This window comes from Gavia stellata, chromosome 25 (genome assembly GCF_030936135.1).
Source record: "Gavia stellata isolate bGavSte3 chromosome 25, bGavSte3.hap2, whole genome shotgun sequence".
NCBI lineage: Eukaryota > Metazoa > Chordata > Aves > Gaviiformes > Gaviidae > Gavia > Gavia stellata.
The window spans coordinates 3559647-3578843 of record NC_082618.1 but is presented as its reverse complement, the minus strand read 5'-3'; the positions used below and the strand labels follow the sequence as shown (position 1 = coordinate 3578843).

Below are 19197 nucleotides of genomic sequence, written 5' to 3'. Positions count from 1 at the left end.
ACCATACTTTATGTTCACATCTACTAAAAGACCATTTCCTCCTAATTCTTTCCTTTTGTTGTGCTTTGCATTTGCTAGTTCACCCAGCACTCACTCTGAATTAGATCAAAACATCATACTATGTTTTCCATGAGCTAGACGACATACTTGACATAGTTCAAATACATTCTAATTAAGGTGTTTCAGTAGATACTGCTGAATCTCTACTATACACACGGTCACATGAAGAGCTGTGGAAAGGGGAGATTCCTTCAGACTTGCTCCCGAAGTGATGTCATACTTCCAGCTTACAAGGATCTGAAAGAAGATACTCTTCAAAATGCACAACCGCAGCATTACTTTGCCAGAATAATTAAAATATATTCCTTCATACACTGCTACTTAGTTTTGAAAGACTTTCCAATATAATTGGCTTCACTTTTTTTAACTTTACTGCAGTTAAATGCCAATTGCTCTTTCTCCCACCAAGTATTGATAGGCCTAATCCTATTTATTATGTTGGTGCAGACCTCCCCAACGAAAGCACTGTGATTACGAATTTCGCTCTCATTTTTCACTGTTGGCCTTGCAGACTGTTACAGAAATCATTATAGTGCAACAACTACGAGTCTGTATAAATGGTAAAGAAACGTATCATCTGTAGGGGCACACAGCCTTTGTTTATATTTTCAGTAATACTTGATAACAAAGGGAAAAATATTTATGATTGTATTAATCCTGTTAAGCCAAGAAGAAGGAATTTCCTACTGTCATTAACACCAACTCTGCACTGCTTGCACATGCAATTTAGCAAGTATAATCCCTGCTTCTTTACCCTTGTCTAGAACTGCTTAAAGGCTTATGGTAAAATATCTTTGCTTCTGTTTTTGTTGCACGCTGTGAATGCAGAATGTTTCAGTGAGCCAGGGGCTTCTTTGGCAAGTGTTAGTTTAAACACAAAATCATGGAGTGTTTGGTTAAAAATCTTCCCTGTGTCCATCACTCAGCAGTCCTGTTTTTCTACCCTTCAGATTCCTCCCAGCATGCTCCTTCAGAAACAAGTGAGGACCCTGAGGTCGAGGTCACCATCGAAGGTTAGTTCTCCAGTTCATTGGTTTCAGTCTGTTGGGCATTTTTATGTCCAAAAAATGTTTTATAATGCCTGTGTTACTTGGCACTGAATAAATAGGGTTATGTGCCATTGTTGACTGCAGCTTGGATCATGCACTGCTTGGTAAACATATCTAGTCCAGAAGTTTTATAAGAACCACAATATACTGAAATGTATTGGACTTACTGGGCTGGTTTTGAAATGATGCATGACAGAGATTTGCATCTTTCCCATATTTTTCAAGCATTGGTAATGAAGAAATCTCATTAGTTAACAGCCATTAATTTAGATTTTAAGAAGATTTTACAACATACTTTCTGAAGAATGTGTTGTTTTATAATACGCTGTAGTTACATAAAATTTCTAGTTAACACTAGCTTCTGGGAAGAATTGTACCGTAACAGATATGATGTGTTACAGGTGGTGTAAGTGAAGCTTCAATTTATTTGCCTAATATTGATAAATATGAGATAAAAACCTTTATACTTACTACCTCCCTTTCTCATCTAAATGGCACTAAAGCCACTAACCAGTATCCATGTTGTTTTCATGCTAGGATATTGATTGGAAGTCAGCTGTATTTCTTATATTTGTGAATTACATGTCCTGTAACTGCTTTAAAACACTTCTGAGATTGGCTTTTGCAATGCTTGCTTCTGGAATGGGTAAGATTAAGATCACCAAATTAGCAATTTAGAAATTAGGCCATGCATTTTAGGACAAAGTTGACACTTCTGGCATTACTTTCACCTTTTTATAATCCAGCAGTAAAAGAATTCTTACATTACCTCAACAGAAAAGGTAGTAAGAGAATAGTCATTAAGTTCTGTGTATATGTAAAGGCTTTTACCACAATAGTAAAAATGCTCTGAAAAGGTTTTGTCTAACAGAATATAGAACAACTGCATAGGTGCAAAAGTTGTCAATACGTTATATTATTCTTCCAAAGTAAACTGTACCCCTGGTGACCTGGGCAGATGCTATTCCCTATGTGAAATTAACTTTAATTTTCTTTGTCTGCTTTAACCATTTCTTTTCTGTAAGGTTGCAGGTATTGGTAATTGGACAGTCTTAAAAACTCATTAACTGGTAGGCAAAGTAATGTTTTGGATTGGCTAAGTAGCAACTCACTGAAAAACACCTAGGGTTTGCAGTTTTCCTCCTCTGTCTGTTTGTGTGTGTTTGAGGTAGGGCTGACCTGTTAAAATGGATTACAGTTACATCCATCAGTTTTACATTGGTTTGAAACTGGTTTTAGCACCTTCAGGCTCTTTGAGATCAAACTTAGGTACTGTGTTTGAAGACTTATTAGTGGAAGGATACTTCCAATTAGATAAAAAAATGTAGTCTACACCTGCACAATTTATTTCCTGATTTCTTTTGCTGTTGCGTGGTCATTTTATGATCATGAGATGTGCAGTCATGTTTCAGAACACAATATTGTTTTCCTTAGGAAGTGCAGAAGAAGCTTTACTTTTTGCTATTTTATGCCTTGTGCTGGCTCTCTTACGCAAATTCTTCCTACACAGGCCAGTAGCCTTCTAAAGTTACTCAGATAAGTAATTTGTTGCAAAATTTCATGCCCTGATAAAGCACAGTTCAATACTTGCATTAGAGCTTTGAAATTCAAAGCACTTCCAACGTTGCACATAAGTTCTCTGGACATTAAAACAGTGATATTTTTATGTTTCTTTAAGATGATGATGACTACTTGCCCCCTAACAAGAGACCGAAGAACACAGAGTCAGCTAATGAAGCTGCCAATACTGGGAGAAGAAAAGTGAGAGAGTTCAATTTTGGTAAGATAAAAATTCAAGATTATTTTGTCTCTCTGCTTTGTTTTATAAAAAGGTATTAGACAATTTCACACTGCAGGAGTGAGACATGCCAGTGCAAGTATTTATTTAAGAGCCCAGGGCTCTTTGTTGATATATTGCAGCAGTATAATCATCATCATAGGCTACCTCTGTTGTTTCTTATTATTCAAAGTGACCATCTAAATAGACACTGCAAGTAATTTAATAAAATAAAAATAAATCTAGATTTTTGCCAGCTGATTTCTTGGACGAGAAGATAAGACTGAACTTACTAGTATGCTGAATTATCGCAAACCAGAGGTCAGGAGCCTGTCTAGCTGGTCTTTCTTGATATGTGCTGTGAACAATGAAGATGTGCTGAGGGGAGCCACGTTTGGGAAGGTAACCAAAGGACTGTTACGCTGAATAGCTTGCCTTGATCCCTGTGGACACACAAAAAGTTGGGTCTTTTTGGTAGTGTTCTTTCATGATACCTTATGTAGAGTTCTCACTGCAGAAATGCATCCACACACTGTAGTTATTCTGGCTTAAGATACTTCCCATGTGATTTGTTGCAGCCCCATACCTCTCCTTTATTTCTTGGTTTGGTTTGGTTTCTGGGCAGATATTCCTTGAATCTGTATACTTCTGTAAGGTTCTGCGCAATCAGGAATATGTCCTGGTGTTTGAGATGTTTATTAGGAATGCTGGGATTTGAGGTCAATTGAAAAATCCCTATGGAACCTCTTCTGACATCTGTTTTGCGTGAAACATGTTATTTCATGCTAATTTTAGTGAAAATGAATAAAACATTGCTGAGAGCTCTATTCTTGAAAGTTCATTAATACTAACAGGCAGTTCCACATGTAGTATTAGTTGATGTGGGTTGGGTCAGGAGAACACAATGGCAACATAAGTAGACGAGAAGATTGAGCAGTTAATACTGCAGAAGCTTTTGCTAGAAAATATTCCCTTAGTAGAAAACAGAATCTAAGCTTGGCAGGCCAGCAGTGTTTGAAGGGAATAAACAGTGAGATTGATTAGCCGTGGAGAGCAAAGGTAATAAAATATTAGGATGATAAAAGTTTGAGTTGAGCTTGCAATGTTGAAACACTAGTTAAAGAACATCTCACAGCTTACCTGCTTGCTGTGGCTTCTGAGTTGACTTGGTAGATTATCTCTGCGCTGTTCTCAAGGAAGCTTTGCTCTTACCCACCTGCCGTGCAGTTAGATTACAGTGTTTGCAGCTCACGGGTTATTCAGAGATCTTTATTCCTAGGCTCCCTAAATTGTATTGAGGTTATTGCCCCTTATTCACTTCTGGGGTTCTCCTACAGAAAGCAGTATTTCTATAATGTTGCAAGGTCTGGCTAAAACACAAAATGAATGTGAGAAACTTTGGAAAAATAGACTTTATCTGCTGTAATTAAAAAAGAGCAACTGTTGGTAGTTGCAGTGCTGCTGTTTGGACATTTCAGAAGACTTTGCACTTTTGTCTAATGAAGTCTAGTATTAGATAACTGGACAGGAGAAAGGAGGTGTTTAATTCTATCATGAATAGCTGCAGGATGACAAAGGCACGTGCACTCAGAAGACTGGAAAGGAGGTGTAGATGCTTCGGAGAGAAATCTGTCTCATCTGATAAGGACTTTCAGTATTTTACATAACACTGATGAGATCCAGATGTTTGATAGCTGTGAGTTGGAGAGACTTCCTGTATGTCTTGATTGAGTCAGAGATCAGGTACCCCAAGTGGCCCGAGAAAAAGGGTGAATAATATGCTGTGCTCTTAGTTTCGTGCAAACAGGAAAACAAAGTGGAAAACAGAGTAATTGTAACCATGGGGAGGAATGAAAAGTGTCTGGTAAAATGCTTGATAGAAACCGATCATCTTTGGGCAGGGAGGTTGGATTTAAAAAATATTTCTGAACCAAGTATTTAAGGTTAAAAATATCTTTGCTGAAAGGAACTGATGTTGTCAGTAAAAATCTCTTCCCGCAACATTTTTTTGTTTTCTTAGAGATTTTATCAAAAGCTCAGAAGCTTCAAGTTGTGTCTTGCAGTTGTGTCATGCCATTTTAGTGGGAAAAAAATCCCCTTAGCTGTTGCCTCGCTATGACAGTGATGGAAAATGTGTATAGTTTTTCCCCATTTTGACACGCTGGTGAACACACAGGTTTTGCCAGCCTGCAGTATGCTTAGACTTGCTGTGTGTTTTCTATTTTATTGCCCCACAGATCACTGTGTGGCATGTTGATGGGAGTAGGAATATGCTTAGTACCTGAGCATCATTTTGTGTGCACTGTGCACGTTGCCCGTACTGTAGTGGATGTTATCTGGAGCAGAGAATGGGGTGAATTGAAGAGACTGTGGACGGGCTGGGGAAGTTTTCAGGGTTGTTTTTTAATGGGGATGGTGTTTCGCGTGTATCAGAAGGTGTATATATAGGAGTAGAAGGAAACCACCACTTATCTTGGTGCCTACCGGAAAACGAAACTGCTTTGCAGAGTGATTACCAAATCAGAATATCAGCTTAGCTTTGTGGTACGTCTTCAACTTTGCTACACAAGCACAAAGTGTGTGACAAAGTAATGTTTTTACAGTAATTGGTCTGAATCCAAGGGGTTAATAATGCTGACCATCTGCCTAAAAATAATGCCAGTTACCTGATAACCCCTCTGAATTTTGTCTCTGTAGCCTAACTTGGCAATTTACTCATAAAATACAAAAGTAGCTAAAAAACAGTGTGCTGATGAAAATGTGACCCAGTTTAGGATTTTTTTTTTTTTTTTCAATTGCCTATTCTCTGTGTATGCACCATTCCAAATAAACATGCCTGTTTTGTGGTGCATTTGATTATTAATCCCTGTAGTGTTTCCATTGGAGGGAGAGGGGCATGGAAGGAGTTGCTTGAAATATCCACGTGGAATATTTGGCCAGTGATTGTTGGGTTTGGTAACTGAGAAAAATGAACCCTTGACAACTTAATGGCCCCTGTAGGAACACTCTCGTCAGCATGCTAACAAGCAGAGGGAGACCGGGCTGTGTGGGAGAAGCTTCTCCTAAAATTGCAGCAACAACCAATATTCAAAACAGTATTATTTGTATACTTTCGTATGGTTGCTTTGTAATATGGCATGACATTCTTTCTGGCTGTTCTCCCTCTGATGAAAACCAGCCTGAGTTTTAGAGGAGGTTGTTTGCTGGATCTGCCTCAGAGCATGATGAACTGAAGGGATCTCAACTCTCTGACACTTTCCCCAGGGTTACAATCTGGAGTCACACAGGTGCCTTTCAAAACCCTTGTCCCAGGACTGTCCATGTGTGTTCACCAGCTCTGTTGAGTAAAGTAGAGTTTCCCCTGTAAGCCAGTAAATTCTGACTCGTATTTTCCTGACTCGTACTGGTAAAGCTGCTGTTAATCCATTGTTCTGTAGGTCAACAAAAAATGCCATTGGTGGTTGTGCTGGAATCAGAAAGAGGTTCATCTGGCTATTCATCTGAAGTTAGAGGGAAATACTGTAAGGTTGAAGTGACACAGGAGTAGAAAACATTGAACTCAAGCTGTGTTTATCAGCTAAGAAGTTGTGTACTACAGGATAGCAGTAAAAAGGGTGGCAGAAGCAATTATATGGATTTACCCACAAGGATGTTATTTCAAAATATAAACAGGTTAATTGATGTAGGTGATATGCCAGGTCACTAGGTGAAGAGTTTATGTCTGGATGAGAGGCAGTGTGCCAAAACACCCTCTCCCCTCTAACCAAGGCCGTATTCTTGCCCACATCTGAAGCATGCTGTTCTCTTGATATCCATGAAATTACACTGAAAAACTAGAAGCTTAAAAATGGCCACCCAAGTTGTATACATTGGTCTGAGAATGAATATTTAAAACCCTTTTGATACGGACTCAAAATTCAATCCTCCCTCATCTGAGATAAGAGTTTTTTGACAACTGGCAGCGTAATAGCTTGAATGGCCTCATTTTTTGACCTCTGAAGTTACTAGATTCAAGTCTTTGGTGCAAGAAATAAGCTGTAAGTACACTTGCTTATTAACTCATTCATAAAGGCCAGCCAGCATCTGGTACCATCTACAAAAGAGTTGTGGCATTTTCCTAAAAGCATTGAGATAGTACAAAAAGCTGTGAAAATGTGTGCATTCTGTCACAGGCAGAAAATTAGATGTTAAAATTCTGCCGTTTAGTCCAGCTCTCCATGGAACACACGATTGGATTTGGCTAACTTCTGTCTCAAGCCTGCATCTTCTGTCAGAAACAGGATTTCTGGGGATGTTTTGCATCATCAGGACTTGGAGAAATACTGGATTAAGGCAGAGGATGGCATGATGCCTTCTGACCCAGATAGCCGTACAGATTTGCGCCAAAACAACTTCATGTACTCGCTGTAAGCTTTATCAAGCTTTACTAATTAAGCTTTTCAGCGCCTGGATTTAGATAACTGTCAACAGCGGCTGCAAACTGACTTTACCCCTGATGGTAGTGAGAGCTGCTGACCGAGCTTTCAAAGGGAAACCATTTTTGGAGTTACTTCAGCCTGGTTTATGTCCTTTTATTTTTTTAAACTTGATTTAACATCTGCACAAGTTTTGGAGGTAATCTTAAACATTTTATTCTATCCTTTTTTCTTTCTGAATGTATCCATTTTATATGGTATAGCCTATACCATACTCCACAGGCACCTGTATGCGAGTGAGGAGTAAAAGCACACTGCATATTTTAGTTAGTGGTAACATAAGTTTTACAAGAAATATCAGTTTCATTTGTACTCTGACATGTCCTCCTCTTTTCTTTGCAGAGAAATGGAATGCACGAATTACAGACTTGAGAAAGCAAGTTGAAGAGCTGTTTGAAAAAAAATACGGTATGTGTTAGACTCCTTTCCAAACAATTGCCTCCAGTCCTTTAACACCGTAAATCACAGCTCTTTGGCATGCATCTTCTTGTTGGCTCAGGAGTACAGAAGTACTGACAGCACCAAAGGGTTAAATATTATTAGAAGACCTAAAACTGAGGAAAAGTAGCTTTTTCCATGAGCAGAGTAATTTCAAAATCGGGTGCCTGTGTTTGGCACCTAAGTGTGAAAATTGATTTTATTTTTCAGTTGTGCTCAGTTTCCTGGAGCTCCAGTGTGCTCATGTCTGGGGCCACCCACATTTGAGAGAGCTGGCCTTTTTTCTGTAATTACACTGACTCTTTAAGTGAAATAATCCTTTAAAATGGCTCTGGGGAGAGGTTACTACTGATGGATTGTTTCTTTCTGATTATGATTGATTGGCAGTGAAGCAACAATTATATGTTAATGGTTCATGGAGAGAAAAAGAAGTACACGTGTTAGACTTTGGAATTTGTCTCCAGATGTTGCACCTAGACATATTTTGTGTCCACATACCACAGACTAAAATAGCATCAGCAAAAATTTCAAAATAAATGGTGGTGCTCCTCTGCTGTGAAAAGTGGGAACACTTTCAGAATGGACCTTGTGATGCTGGAGTTACTACATGTTCTGGGTGTGACTATCATCTGACATTTAAACAGCCCACTGAAAGCAACTCACACCAAGTAAAAACAGTTCAGAATCTGGTTCATGGTATTTTAATTGCTCTAGAAAGGAGCATCGTTCGTGGTGAATTGCTTTAATTTTGGTTTTGGTCTTTGCACATAGCCAGCCTAAAAATCTCCTGTGGAGTCTGTTGAATACAGAGCTATTCCTGACTTTCTGTAGCAGGCCAGATGGTATTAAATTATGCCCTTTTTCCCTGTGGATGACAACATTTCATTGATTCACAAACCAATTCCATATCGGATTCCAATTCTTTCTATCATATGGGCATGCAATTTCCCATTTACTGAAATGAGTTGTGGATATCAGAATCCCCAGAATGCTCCTCAGATTTTTTTGGCTTCTAGAGCTCCAAAGTGTTTTAGCAATGTCAATTGACATGTCTGAAAATATATTTATTTTTGTGTTTTGATGTAAACTAAATGGGATTACTTTTTATAGTGTAAATACAAGATAGTGGCTCACAAATACAGGTTCATTCATAAAAATAAAACCTATATTCAATAGGATTTCTATGCAAAAATGTGTAAGGTTCCAAATCTAAGAAGCCTCACTTGCAGAATGCGATGCTGATCGTGTTCTTAGGCTGTCTGCAGAGTATTTGCCAAAACATTTGCTGATTTAAGAGAAATAGAGACTCTGACTTGTAAAAACTTCCCTGTTGTTAGTTACTTATTTAAACAAACAGGACTTTTGTTACTCTGAAGCTGTTCTTAGTTGATGCTGTGTAGTTATCTAGATTTTAGTGATGTTCTTGGTCTTTTTCCCTGAGGCTAGCTGTGGTTCACAAAGACTGGTTTCCATCTGAGGTTTGTCTGCTGGATTTGTTATGCTTTTCACCACTTGCCACAACAGCCTCCAGGCTGAGAATATTTTTTTTTTAATTTCTTGGAGGAGGTATATGACTGCAATAAAAATCTACTTTAATGAAGAACTGGTGTGATACACAACAGCTCTTTTGGTGATTGTTCTGCAGCTCCTTTGACGTAGGTTTGAATAGGGTTTCTTTAGTGTGTTTGCTAAGAGTCATCTTCAAGTTCATGTCCTGCTCTGTACCTATCTATTCTCTGTCTCCAGTTTTGGCCATCTTATATTTGGCAGTTGAAACCAAGTCTAGTTGAAGGACAGTTCTTCTCACAGTTTTCTAAAATTTTGATACTTGGTTCTCATCAGACTATAAGACTAAGATACATACAGTATTTTCAAAGCTTCCCTGTTTTGTGATAAACATACCTAGAACTGTTCTACTTCCAAGTGGTTGAAAGAGTATGTTACCCAAACGCCTTTAAAACCTAAATTGTTTTATTGCTTTTAAGGATTTGTGAGTTAATGTAAGCATTTTGTATACACTGACGTCTGAACCACTGGCCACTTTCACGTTATGTTAAGTTGCTTGAAAAGTTGCCCTGAGTAGTTTTGCTTTCAGGAACGCTGGCTGCCACGACATCCCTGTACTCCAATTTGGCCTTAGCTTGGCCTTTCTCTCCTCAAACAATTTTTTGCATCTCATTTCCATAGCAAAACAACAGAATGTGCCAAACTATTTGCAGACCAGTCAGATGCTAATAGCGAATTCTTGTTGCATGGCCTACAAAATGAACGTACCCTTGTGAGTGTAAAGAAATTGGCCCTCTTGGTATTTGCAAACCATCATGCCGTTCTCCAGTATTTGCCAGCCTGATAGGTGTATTGATACGATTACGGTCCTCAAAACTTAAAGAAATACATTGAGGTTATTTTCCAGCTGTGGGTGAATCTTTTATTTGCTTTTCACTTGCTTCAAAGATTTCATTAGTAGGGTCATGCTTCTTTCAATGGTGTTAGAAACGTATTGTTTATTTCGTTAGTGATTGCTTGGCTTTCTAAAATACACCGAAGCTTTAGGAATTGACTCAGAAGAAGGGATGTGTGCCCCTCCTCCAAGGCATTAATGACTCTTGTAACCCAACAGTAGTAACAAATAATAATAATCAGAGCTAATGAACTGAAACATGCTTCGTTTATAATTGTCTAGCTAATTTCATCTTTCAAAATGTGCTGTTAAACAAAACGAAAATACTGTGAAACTTTGCTGTAACAGGTGCAGTCTCTGTTATTAAATGTTTACAGAGTAAAGGGAAAAGAGGAGAATCTGCATATGTATGCAGGTCTGCAGCTTGTTTACTGTGAATTAGAGTGATTTTTGCTATAAAACAAAACCAAACCCCCACAAATATGAAAGCTTGCATCTTTAAATGTGCTGAAGGGGGTTAATGCCTGTCTGCTAATTTTGATGTTTTTCAGAGTGATATCAAACAGATAATTTGAGTAGAGCCACAAGCTAGTCTAATGTTTTTATTCTCCTTCTTTCTTAAAGCTCAAGCTATCAAAGCAAAAGGTCCCGTGTCTATCCCATACCCACTCTTCCAGTCACATGTGGAAGACTTATATGTGGAAGGGCTGCCAGAAGGAATTCCCTTCAGGCGGCCATCCACGTATGGCATTCCCCGTCTTGAGAGGATACTTCTAGCAAAGGAGCGGATCCGGTTTGTGATTAAAAAGTAAGGGATTTTGCATTTTTGTCCCTATATTACTCATTGTTTCCTGCTGGCTCCACTCTGCTTCATTTTATCTTCAAGAACTTCCAAACTGATTTCTACTGACATATTCCTCTGCAGTACTGATGAGTGATTTTTAGTTGATGTTCACTCTGATAAATTCTGCTTATCAGATCACCAGAGCACCACAGTGGTGGCTGAGATCTGGACAGATCTCTTTAATATTATGGACTTCCCTGTCATGGGCAGATCTCTTTGTACTATTTTAATCTCTGCAGCTGTAATACGTGTTGAAAGCCATTGACTTGGGAATATTTTATGCTATCTGAGGATCCTGGCCTAAATTTCAGCTTGTGCTCTTTTTGGTTTTTTTGTTTTTTTTTTTTTTTCTTGCTGGAATGCTGTATCAAGGTGTCTATGGCCGTATCTGTATATAGCATCTCCCAGGGCAGGCTTGAGGCCAAAATAGCTACTGGTTCCTGTGATTTAGTTGGATGCGTGTCCTTGGTGTGTCTGGAGGTAGATCAGATAGCATACATGAAGGGACACCTTAGATGTACGTAGAAAATGCTTGAGGGCTCAGTTGCCTGCTGTAGCTAGCCTGGCAGGGTATCATGTGCTTTTAAAGTGAGGTTATGAGACTCATGAGATGTTCTGGGCTCCTTCCTTTCTCTTTTTCTCCTTTCTTGCCTTGGTGTCTTTCCTAGAAGAACCCTGATGTTACTTTCTGCAAAGGCAGGTGGGATTGGAAGGGAGCCTGGACCGAGCTTGAATTCAGGACATGCTGGGAGAGATGCTGGCATCTGTGGATGCCGAGTGCTGGATCTTGGAGCTGCAGAGCGCTTTGAGATCCAGTACTGCGGGTACGACTGTGGCAGACTGATATGCAGCTTTGGTAGTGGGTGGATATTTACCTTTTATAGTTTGGTGCTTCGCTTTAGACAGATGTGATGTTTCACACCACAGATGGGCATTTACAGTTTAAATGAAGCTTCTGTGAGTAACAGCTGACATTTTACTATTGTTCAGTGGTGTAGGGCCTAATCCAAGAGTTTTCGAAATGGATAGGAATCTGCTGATCGCAGTGGTCAGGCTCAGAATTTGTGGTAGTGACAGCCCATGCCTCTGTGCATGATGCCCCTTTAGCACGGGTGCTGGTTTCTCAAATTTGAGAGGTATATGTTCAGTTTCTGTCATCCTAATGCTTGCAGATAACCAGAAAAGAGGAAGAAGTGTAGATCTACCTTTTTTCTCGCTTAAAATCAGATACTGTGCGTAGATTTTAATATTTATGCAATGCTGGCACCTGCTCTTGTCAAAATGTCTTAGTTGTTAACAGTAATTAATTTATGCTGTTCATCAGTTTTGTAATGTGTGGTAACCAGAGCAACTCAAAAACCAGTTCAGCTCTGTGAGAAATGTCAGAATTTTTAATTTTTTTGTTGTTCTAATATGAATAAAACTAGATGTATTTGGGAAACAGAAATGTCTGCTTTGAGACTTTCATTTTTAAAGGTTAAATTTTTGATTTGGATCTTTGTTTCTGATGACGTGTGTCTTAGACCTCAGAGATAATTTTAATGTAATCTGTATGTTATCATGAAATGTTATGGCTCAGGTGGATATGAGTATCAGGCATGAAAAACGTTTTTGTCAGTAGGGTTCCAACCAGCTCTTATAATACTTTGGTGTTAATTGGAATTTAATGTTGGGGATCATGATGTCCCCTGTTGTTTTTTTTCTGATCCTTCAGCGGTAACTAGGGGCTGTATCTGTAAGCTGTAACTTCTGGTTTATCAAAGTGTGTGTCACTGTTGAAGCATGTATCTTAAATCTTTTAGGCATGAGCTTTTGAATTCGACACGAGAAGACGTACCATTGGACAAACCAGTTGCAGGAGGTAGGTCTTCAAACATGTGAGTTGTACAAGTATAGTATGATTTCCTGTTTGTCAGTCTTAGTGGTGGCTACTGTTTGCTTTTACTAATAACACATTGCAAATAATTCCTCTCGTTTTGAATTTTCTTTAGCTGCAGTGACAGCAATTTTCCACTGGCTATCCAAGCCAGTGTTGCTAACACTCTACCAACTGATTTGATTCAGCTGGCCAGAAGGAAAAACAATGAGCTAAGTGTTAGTCTGAGATACAGAGAAAAGGCAGTAGTTTCCATAGTTGATAGAGTTTACTGGGTAGGGAACTGTCTGTATCACGGAATAATTGCTTGTATATGGTATTTGGCAACATTAGATTAACTGAAATGCAGTAATGAACATATAATACTGGTTATAGTGCCGTTTATTATTGTAGAATCTGACTTGCTCGGATTATGGGACTCCATTTTCACATAGTAGTGCAAAGGCAATGCATTCTAACCACTTGTGCCATCAGGAACGCTTTTCAGCAGATGCATGCTCTTAAATGTTTTGTCTCTGTTAAACACCCAAAGGTAACAAAAATGACCATGTAAAAACAAGACTAGAAGGACAGACTTTTGTTACAATTGCACCCATGAACTCATTTCCCTCCAAGTTGGGAGAAGAAAGTTCAGTATGGAAAAAAAATCAAATTTTGAAAGAATCGTACCTTTGCATCAGCACTAGTTGGTAAATTACTTCCTGGACTTGTTTTGCTCTTCAGTTGTATTCTACTGTCTCTTGGGCTTCAGGGTGTTTTTTTAATTGTCCAATTAAGCCAAGTGTTGAAAGCTTGTACGCCTGAACCAATGGTAGCAAACAAATTGCTTCCAACCCCAAAATGCTAACTGGCAACCTCAGCCTGGTTGAACTGTGAATTTTTAGTAATACCGGAGAAATTCTCAGTTCAGACAGGGACGCAAGCATATGAATGGTAGTATCTGCCCTACTGCAGCACCATTATGTTGTGTTATATACTCAGAGTCTTCTGTTGTAAAAAGTGTATCAAAGACTGTACTTACAGTGAACATTAAGGATCTAAATTAAGCAAAGAAATTATTTCTTAAGGATGACACTTTAACATGTGTGTAGGAATTAAACTTTTCCTGCGGTATAAGTTAACGTAGTGTCTTGAGTCTTAATAACCTACTGTTCCTTCGAGCACCAAATTCGACTACAAAAATAGTAGGTAGGCTAATGACTGAGTCTTAAACCTTAACTGTACTCTTATGTGGGCTTTTAAATTAGCCCTTTTCTCTGTTGTTTTTGTCATATTTAATATGGTTATACTAATTACGAAGACAAAGCAGGTACATTACATATCCAATAAAACCCCAGTAAAACTCCCTATGGGGAGAAATGGATGCTGGAAGTTCAACATGAATATACAGCAAGGAGCAAACTGCTATATGCACCTACTGTAAAAACTTCCTTTGGGGTTGTCAGTGCTTAGTGAAAATGCCTTGAAAGCAAGTTTTCATCCCATATGCGTACCAAATTCTGCACTGAATATCAAGATAATTTTTTAGAAAATGAAACCAGCAAAAAACTAATCCCATCTCCAAATGGGATCTACAGATTGGAGGTGGGTGATGAAAGCATTGCAGCTCTTCATGCCAATAGACTGTGTCTATTTTGTAGCAAGAGCGATGTCACTGGTTCAATGGATTTTTGTACAGTTTTAATAATCTGTCATTTTTTATAATTAATTTTCCTAGTTCCCAGTTGAATCCATAATCCATACTTCTTCCACATAGTATTTGCTGGGTTCCCTGAAAATGCAAGATGGTTATGCCTGCTATAAACTGAACGACTGAAAATATAACCAAAATAATTAGGGAATGTTGTCTTTGTTCTGTGTTACTCTCAAATACAGTGAAAGAGGAGTGGTATGCCAGAATCACCAAACTGAGAAAGATGGTAGATCAACTCTTCTGTAAAAAGTTTGGTGAGTACAGTATTATTATTTTCTTTTCTTTTATGGCTTTGTATTTCTTGAAGGTTGCTTTCATTATTTCTTTTGAACATCTACATGAATGAGACCTTTGATCGTTTTTAAAAAATATTTTAAATTCTGGCAGTTGAGTGAAAAAGAATGTATTACTCTACTGCTTATACAACAAGGTATTCATAGTTTAAAAAAAATTATAAATCTGATATGTATACTTCTAATTGCTCTCCATTCCTTCCTATGTGGGTTTTTTTTCCTTTGATGGTGAATAAAACAACCATTTACTTATTTATATCCATTGCAGTGCCATTAAAATTAGTATTAGAACATTTCTGGGTGAATTTTTTTCTTCTCTCCAATAAAAAAAAAAAATAGACTTTATAAGAGCTAGAATAAAATGTTGCATGATGCTCTATAATAGATTAAAAACTTTGGATAAAACCACTGTATATTGTGCCCCAGTGAGGAACCCAGTAATCTTCAGTCTAGCATTGTGACTGCCCATATCAACACAATATAATATGGTGAATTTTTGTGTTCTTGATGTGCTGAGACTTGGACTCTTGGGTTTAGATATCCTGCATTGTCCCAGGTTCTAAGATCAGGATTGCCACAGCCTGAAGATTTGGTAGCTTAGCTAGCTATTAATGAAGGTTGATGGCCAAACTGTCCAGTTACTGGATGTATTTTGTTCTAACAGCTGAGGCCTTGGGGAGCACTGAGCCGAAAGCTGTTCCATACCAGAAATTTGAGGCCCACCCTACTGACCTCTACGTTGAAGGGCTGCCAGAGAACATCCCCTTTAGGAGTCCCTCCTGGTATGGAATCCCTCGCCTTGAAAAAATAATTCAAGTGGGCAACAGAATAAAATTTGTGATCAAAAGGTAAGTGTTTGTTTTAATGCCTAAACATGTTGGGGTTTTGTTTTGTTTTGTTTTTTTAAGAAAGAGGTCAAACAAACACCCTTTGTGTAATCAAGCGCTTGGTTTCATTAAATCATGAAGCATTCGGTCTCTAGTTACCGAACAGGCAGATTAAGTATTTTGCAAATACCCACTTTATAATGCAGTCCAGGCAAGTCTTCCCAAATATCTTTGTAGTATTTTCACAAGCATGAAATACATAATAGAAAAATCCAAACGTTTCGATTCATGTCATTATAAGTACTAGTGGTTAATTTATGTCAAGAATGGGCAGATTATTTGTTTTCTGGTTGCAGGCCGGAGCTGCTAACTCTCACTTCAACCGAAGTTATTCAACCCAGGTCGAACACCCCAGGTAAGACAGGTGCTGTCTCCAAGTGGGAATGGAAGGATTTGGTGGGGACACAACTTTGGATCAATGCAACATTTTCAAGAAGTAACCCTTTTGTGATGAGTGTGCTGCCATGCTCTTCATGAGCTTTGAAAAGAATAAATTGATCATTATGAACATGGATGGCTTTCTGGATCGTGATGTAGTCCAGCTGCCTTTGAATAACTAGAATGGATCACCTTCGCAGCCTGGGAGAATTGGAGTTACTATCCTGGCCCGAATCAAAGCTCTGGAGCCCCTTAGCATTTCACAGCTGACTTTGTTGGGATTTTTTCAGGCCTCTGTTGGTAAGGAATTGTAATGACTTCTAAGTGTGAAGTGCCTCTAACGCAGGAAGAGAATCCAGATTGTTTTTCATTTCCTGAGACAATCGAACGCTCTGAATTGCTGTATTGATACTTTCTTGCTACAGAAGTGTACAATCCAGAGTATGAATCTGCTAGTAGTAATAACACAAACCGAGACCCAGGGCTTCCTGGGGTTTTTTTCCCCACACCCGTTTCACTGGATAAGCAAACTGCAGCTTCAGGAAATAATTGTGTTGAGCTCTCTGCAGGAAAAAAAAGGAAAGAATATGATTTAATAATCATATAATCAGTAGTCATCTTATGTCATCGCAATGTATTGTGGATTTTATTTGGATTTTAGGAAAAGGCTCATATTGAGCAAGAGGGTGGCTCAGTAGAAAACACTGTATTCAATATGGAGCAGAAGGAAAAGGCAGCGTTGATTTGTTTGTTTTGTTGCCAAAACCGCGATTGTTGTCAAATTTAATATAACTGCCAATTTGACAATAACAGTAGGTGCCAGTGATAGCAGTAAAAAACCAGCTAATAAAATTCTCTTTCTGAAAGAAGTGACATGCAGGGACCATGATCCTTAAAACTCAGACTGTTTGAATGTTCAGAATAACATTTCTTTTTTGTACTAGTTACATTTTTCACTAACTTATAGGTGAGGCTGCTATTATCAGTGTCCACAAAGCTTACCAGGGCCCAAGGTTTCATGTCGCACAGGTAAACGCAGCAAATGTTCTCTTGGGTTTAGAGCCAGTGCAAACCATTTTCCCAGGCAAAGGCCAAGGATCATCTTACTGCAGATGCAAACTTTATGTTGCTAAGGAATATTAGACGTTTTTAAAGCAAAATGTTATTCTGTTGCAAAGTAATAATCCAGTGCCCTCAATAACATTTTAATTTTTTAAAGTAAATTAGTCAGTCTAGTTCCTATGCCAGTGGGACTACAACCTGTGAATAAGTATAAACACATGTGCAGGTGTTAAACAGCTGTGAAATCTATCAAATAAGTAGGCCAGATCGCAAAAAGTATGAATGCATCTTGCCTCGACAGTGTAAGAAGCTAGAAATAAAAAAGGTCAGGTAATTTGTTAGTCAAAAATATGATTTGGAAACCAAAAAAATCTGTCTGGTTTCCTTCATGCATGCTTTCCACAACCGTGAGTTGTATTAGCTCAGTAGCAGTTAATTGTTCTTTGTGGGTTATGATGAAAACCAGTGAATTATGCTGTTTGTCAGAAAATAAGTGCTTTTTATTGCTGCTAGTGTCCTTTGCTTTCTTCTCCACCTAAGCTACAAATTGTCTGCTCTGGCTAGCACTCCTATAATCGACTTTTATTTATGATAGAGAACAAGATTGAAGATGACTTTTTTTAATGCTAATCAAAATGTTCAGCAAAGCACTTCTTACATCCTCATCTTCTGTTCTAAAGGGTGTTATCCTTATGCACTATGATTAATTAATTCCAACTTTGTAAGAGCCACTAGAATAATTCCTTCTTGCATCTAAAGGCTGTGAAGAACATGTTCTCCCACTTGAGGCAATCTTTGAAATTTGTGACTACTTTTAAACAGATTGTCCATTATGTAGAGGGAATTACGTGTATCATTTAAGCTGCCGTTAACAGTCGTTACTCAGTGTATGCCCTTGTCTATTCGGATGTGATTGTGTTGATAGTTTACAAGTTCTTGTGTTGAAAAAAAAAAAGTGTTTGAACGTACCTCTTTTATCTAGAACTGGCTAATACTCTGACATATATCCATTTCTGGTTTTCAGTCAAAGAAGATTGGAACGTCAGGATCACAAAACTGAGAAAGCAAGTAGAAGAGATATTTAATATGAAGTTTGGTAAGTCACATGTTAAATGAACTGTTTTATAATGCCGCTGTGTTTTAAAACTCATCTGTAAGAACAGTTTTAAATGTAACTGTACTTAAACATCAGAAATGTGCTAGGACAGATGGAAATCTTGACTCCTCTTACCTACTTTTTACTGACTCTTCCCTATAACTGACATAAATGACTTTATAACAACATCTTAGGCCATAGTTTTTCCAGTTGTGTGACAGAGATGATATGTGCACAAAAAGCTTTTGGATTAAAAAAGTTCTCAGAAGAAAATATTAGGCTCTGTACTTAGATGTTATCTGTAACAAGATTGACAAAGTCCCCATTTGCAGTTATGCTACAGAAAATAATAGAAAATCTAGTTAAATATTTCTCTTGGGGTTTTTTTATTATCTCTGAGTAGCAGAGCTTCTGTAAGCCAAGCTTCTTAAAATCACTTGAGATAAAATACCACCCATTTGAGTGTGTAAACTATCATTAAATCTTTATTTTCAGCCCAAGCTCTGGGGCTTTCAGAGGCAGTGAAAGTTCCCTATCCTGTATTTGAATCAAACCCTGAGTACTTGTACGTCGAAGGCTTGCCAGAAGGAATCCCCTTCCGGAGTCCCACATGGTTTGGAATTCCACGCCTTGAAAGAATTGTCCGTGGGAGTGGCAAAATCAAATTTGTTGTTAAAAAGTATGTTTGTAATTCAGTTATTTTTACTCCTGATTTTGAAGTTATTTGATTTTCTTCCCAGCAACTTTAGGTTTTAAATGCTACCTAAATTCTGTTTCCGTGAAACAGAAAGAACATTTTGCAGTTTGTTTTGTCTCATAAGAGGATATACCTTCCATATTAAATTTATATAGATGTATAAATTACGTG

General features: G+C 38.2%; 1 protein-coding gene across 1 annotated transcript in view; it reads left to right on the top strand.

The window, feature by feature from the left end:
- The window catches only part of GTF2I (general transcription factor IIi), a 74457-nt gene that overhangs the window by 37541 nt on the left and 17719 nt on the right, over positions 1-19197 (top strand). Inside the window, exons 12-21 of the mRNA XM_059829458.1 lie at positions 1011-1073; positions 2788-2889; positions 7704-7769; positions 10825-11008; positions 12847-12905; positions 14796-14867; positions 15571-15754; positions 16090-16148; positions 18258-18329; positions 18825-19008. Coding sequence (XP_059685441.1) covers positions 1011-1073; positions 2788-2889; positions 7704-7769; positions 10825-11008; positions 12847-12905; positions 14796-14867; positions 15571-15754; positions 16090-16148; positions 18258-18329; positions 18825-19008 — 1045 coding nt within the window. The remainder of the gene's footprint in view (positions 1-1010; positions 1074-2787; positions 2890-7703; positions 7770-10824; positions 11009-12846; positions 12906-14795; positions 14868-15570; positions 15755-16089; positions 16149-18257; positions 18330-18824; positions 19009-19197) is intronic.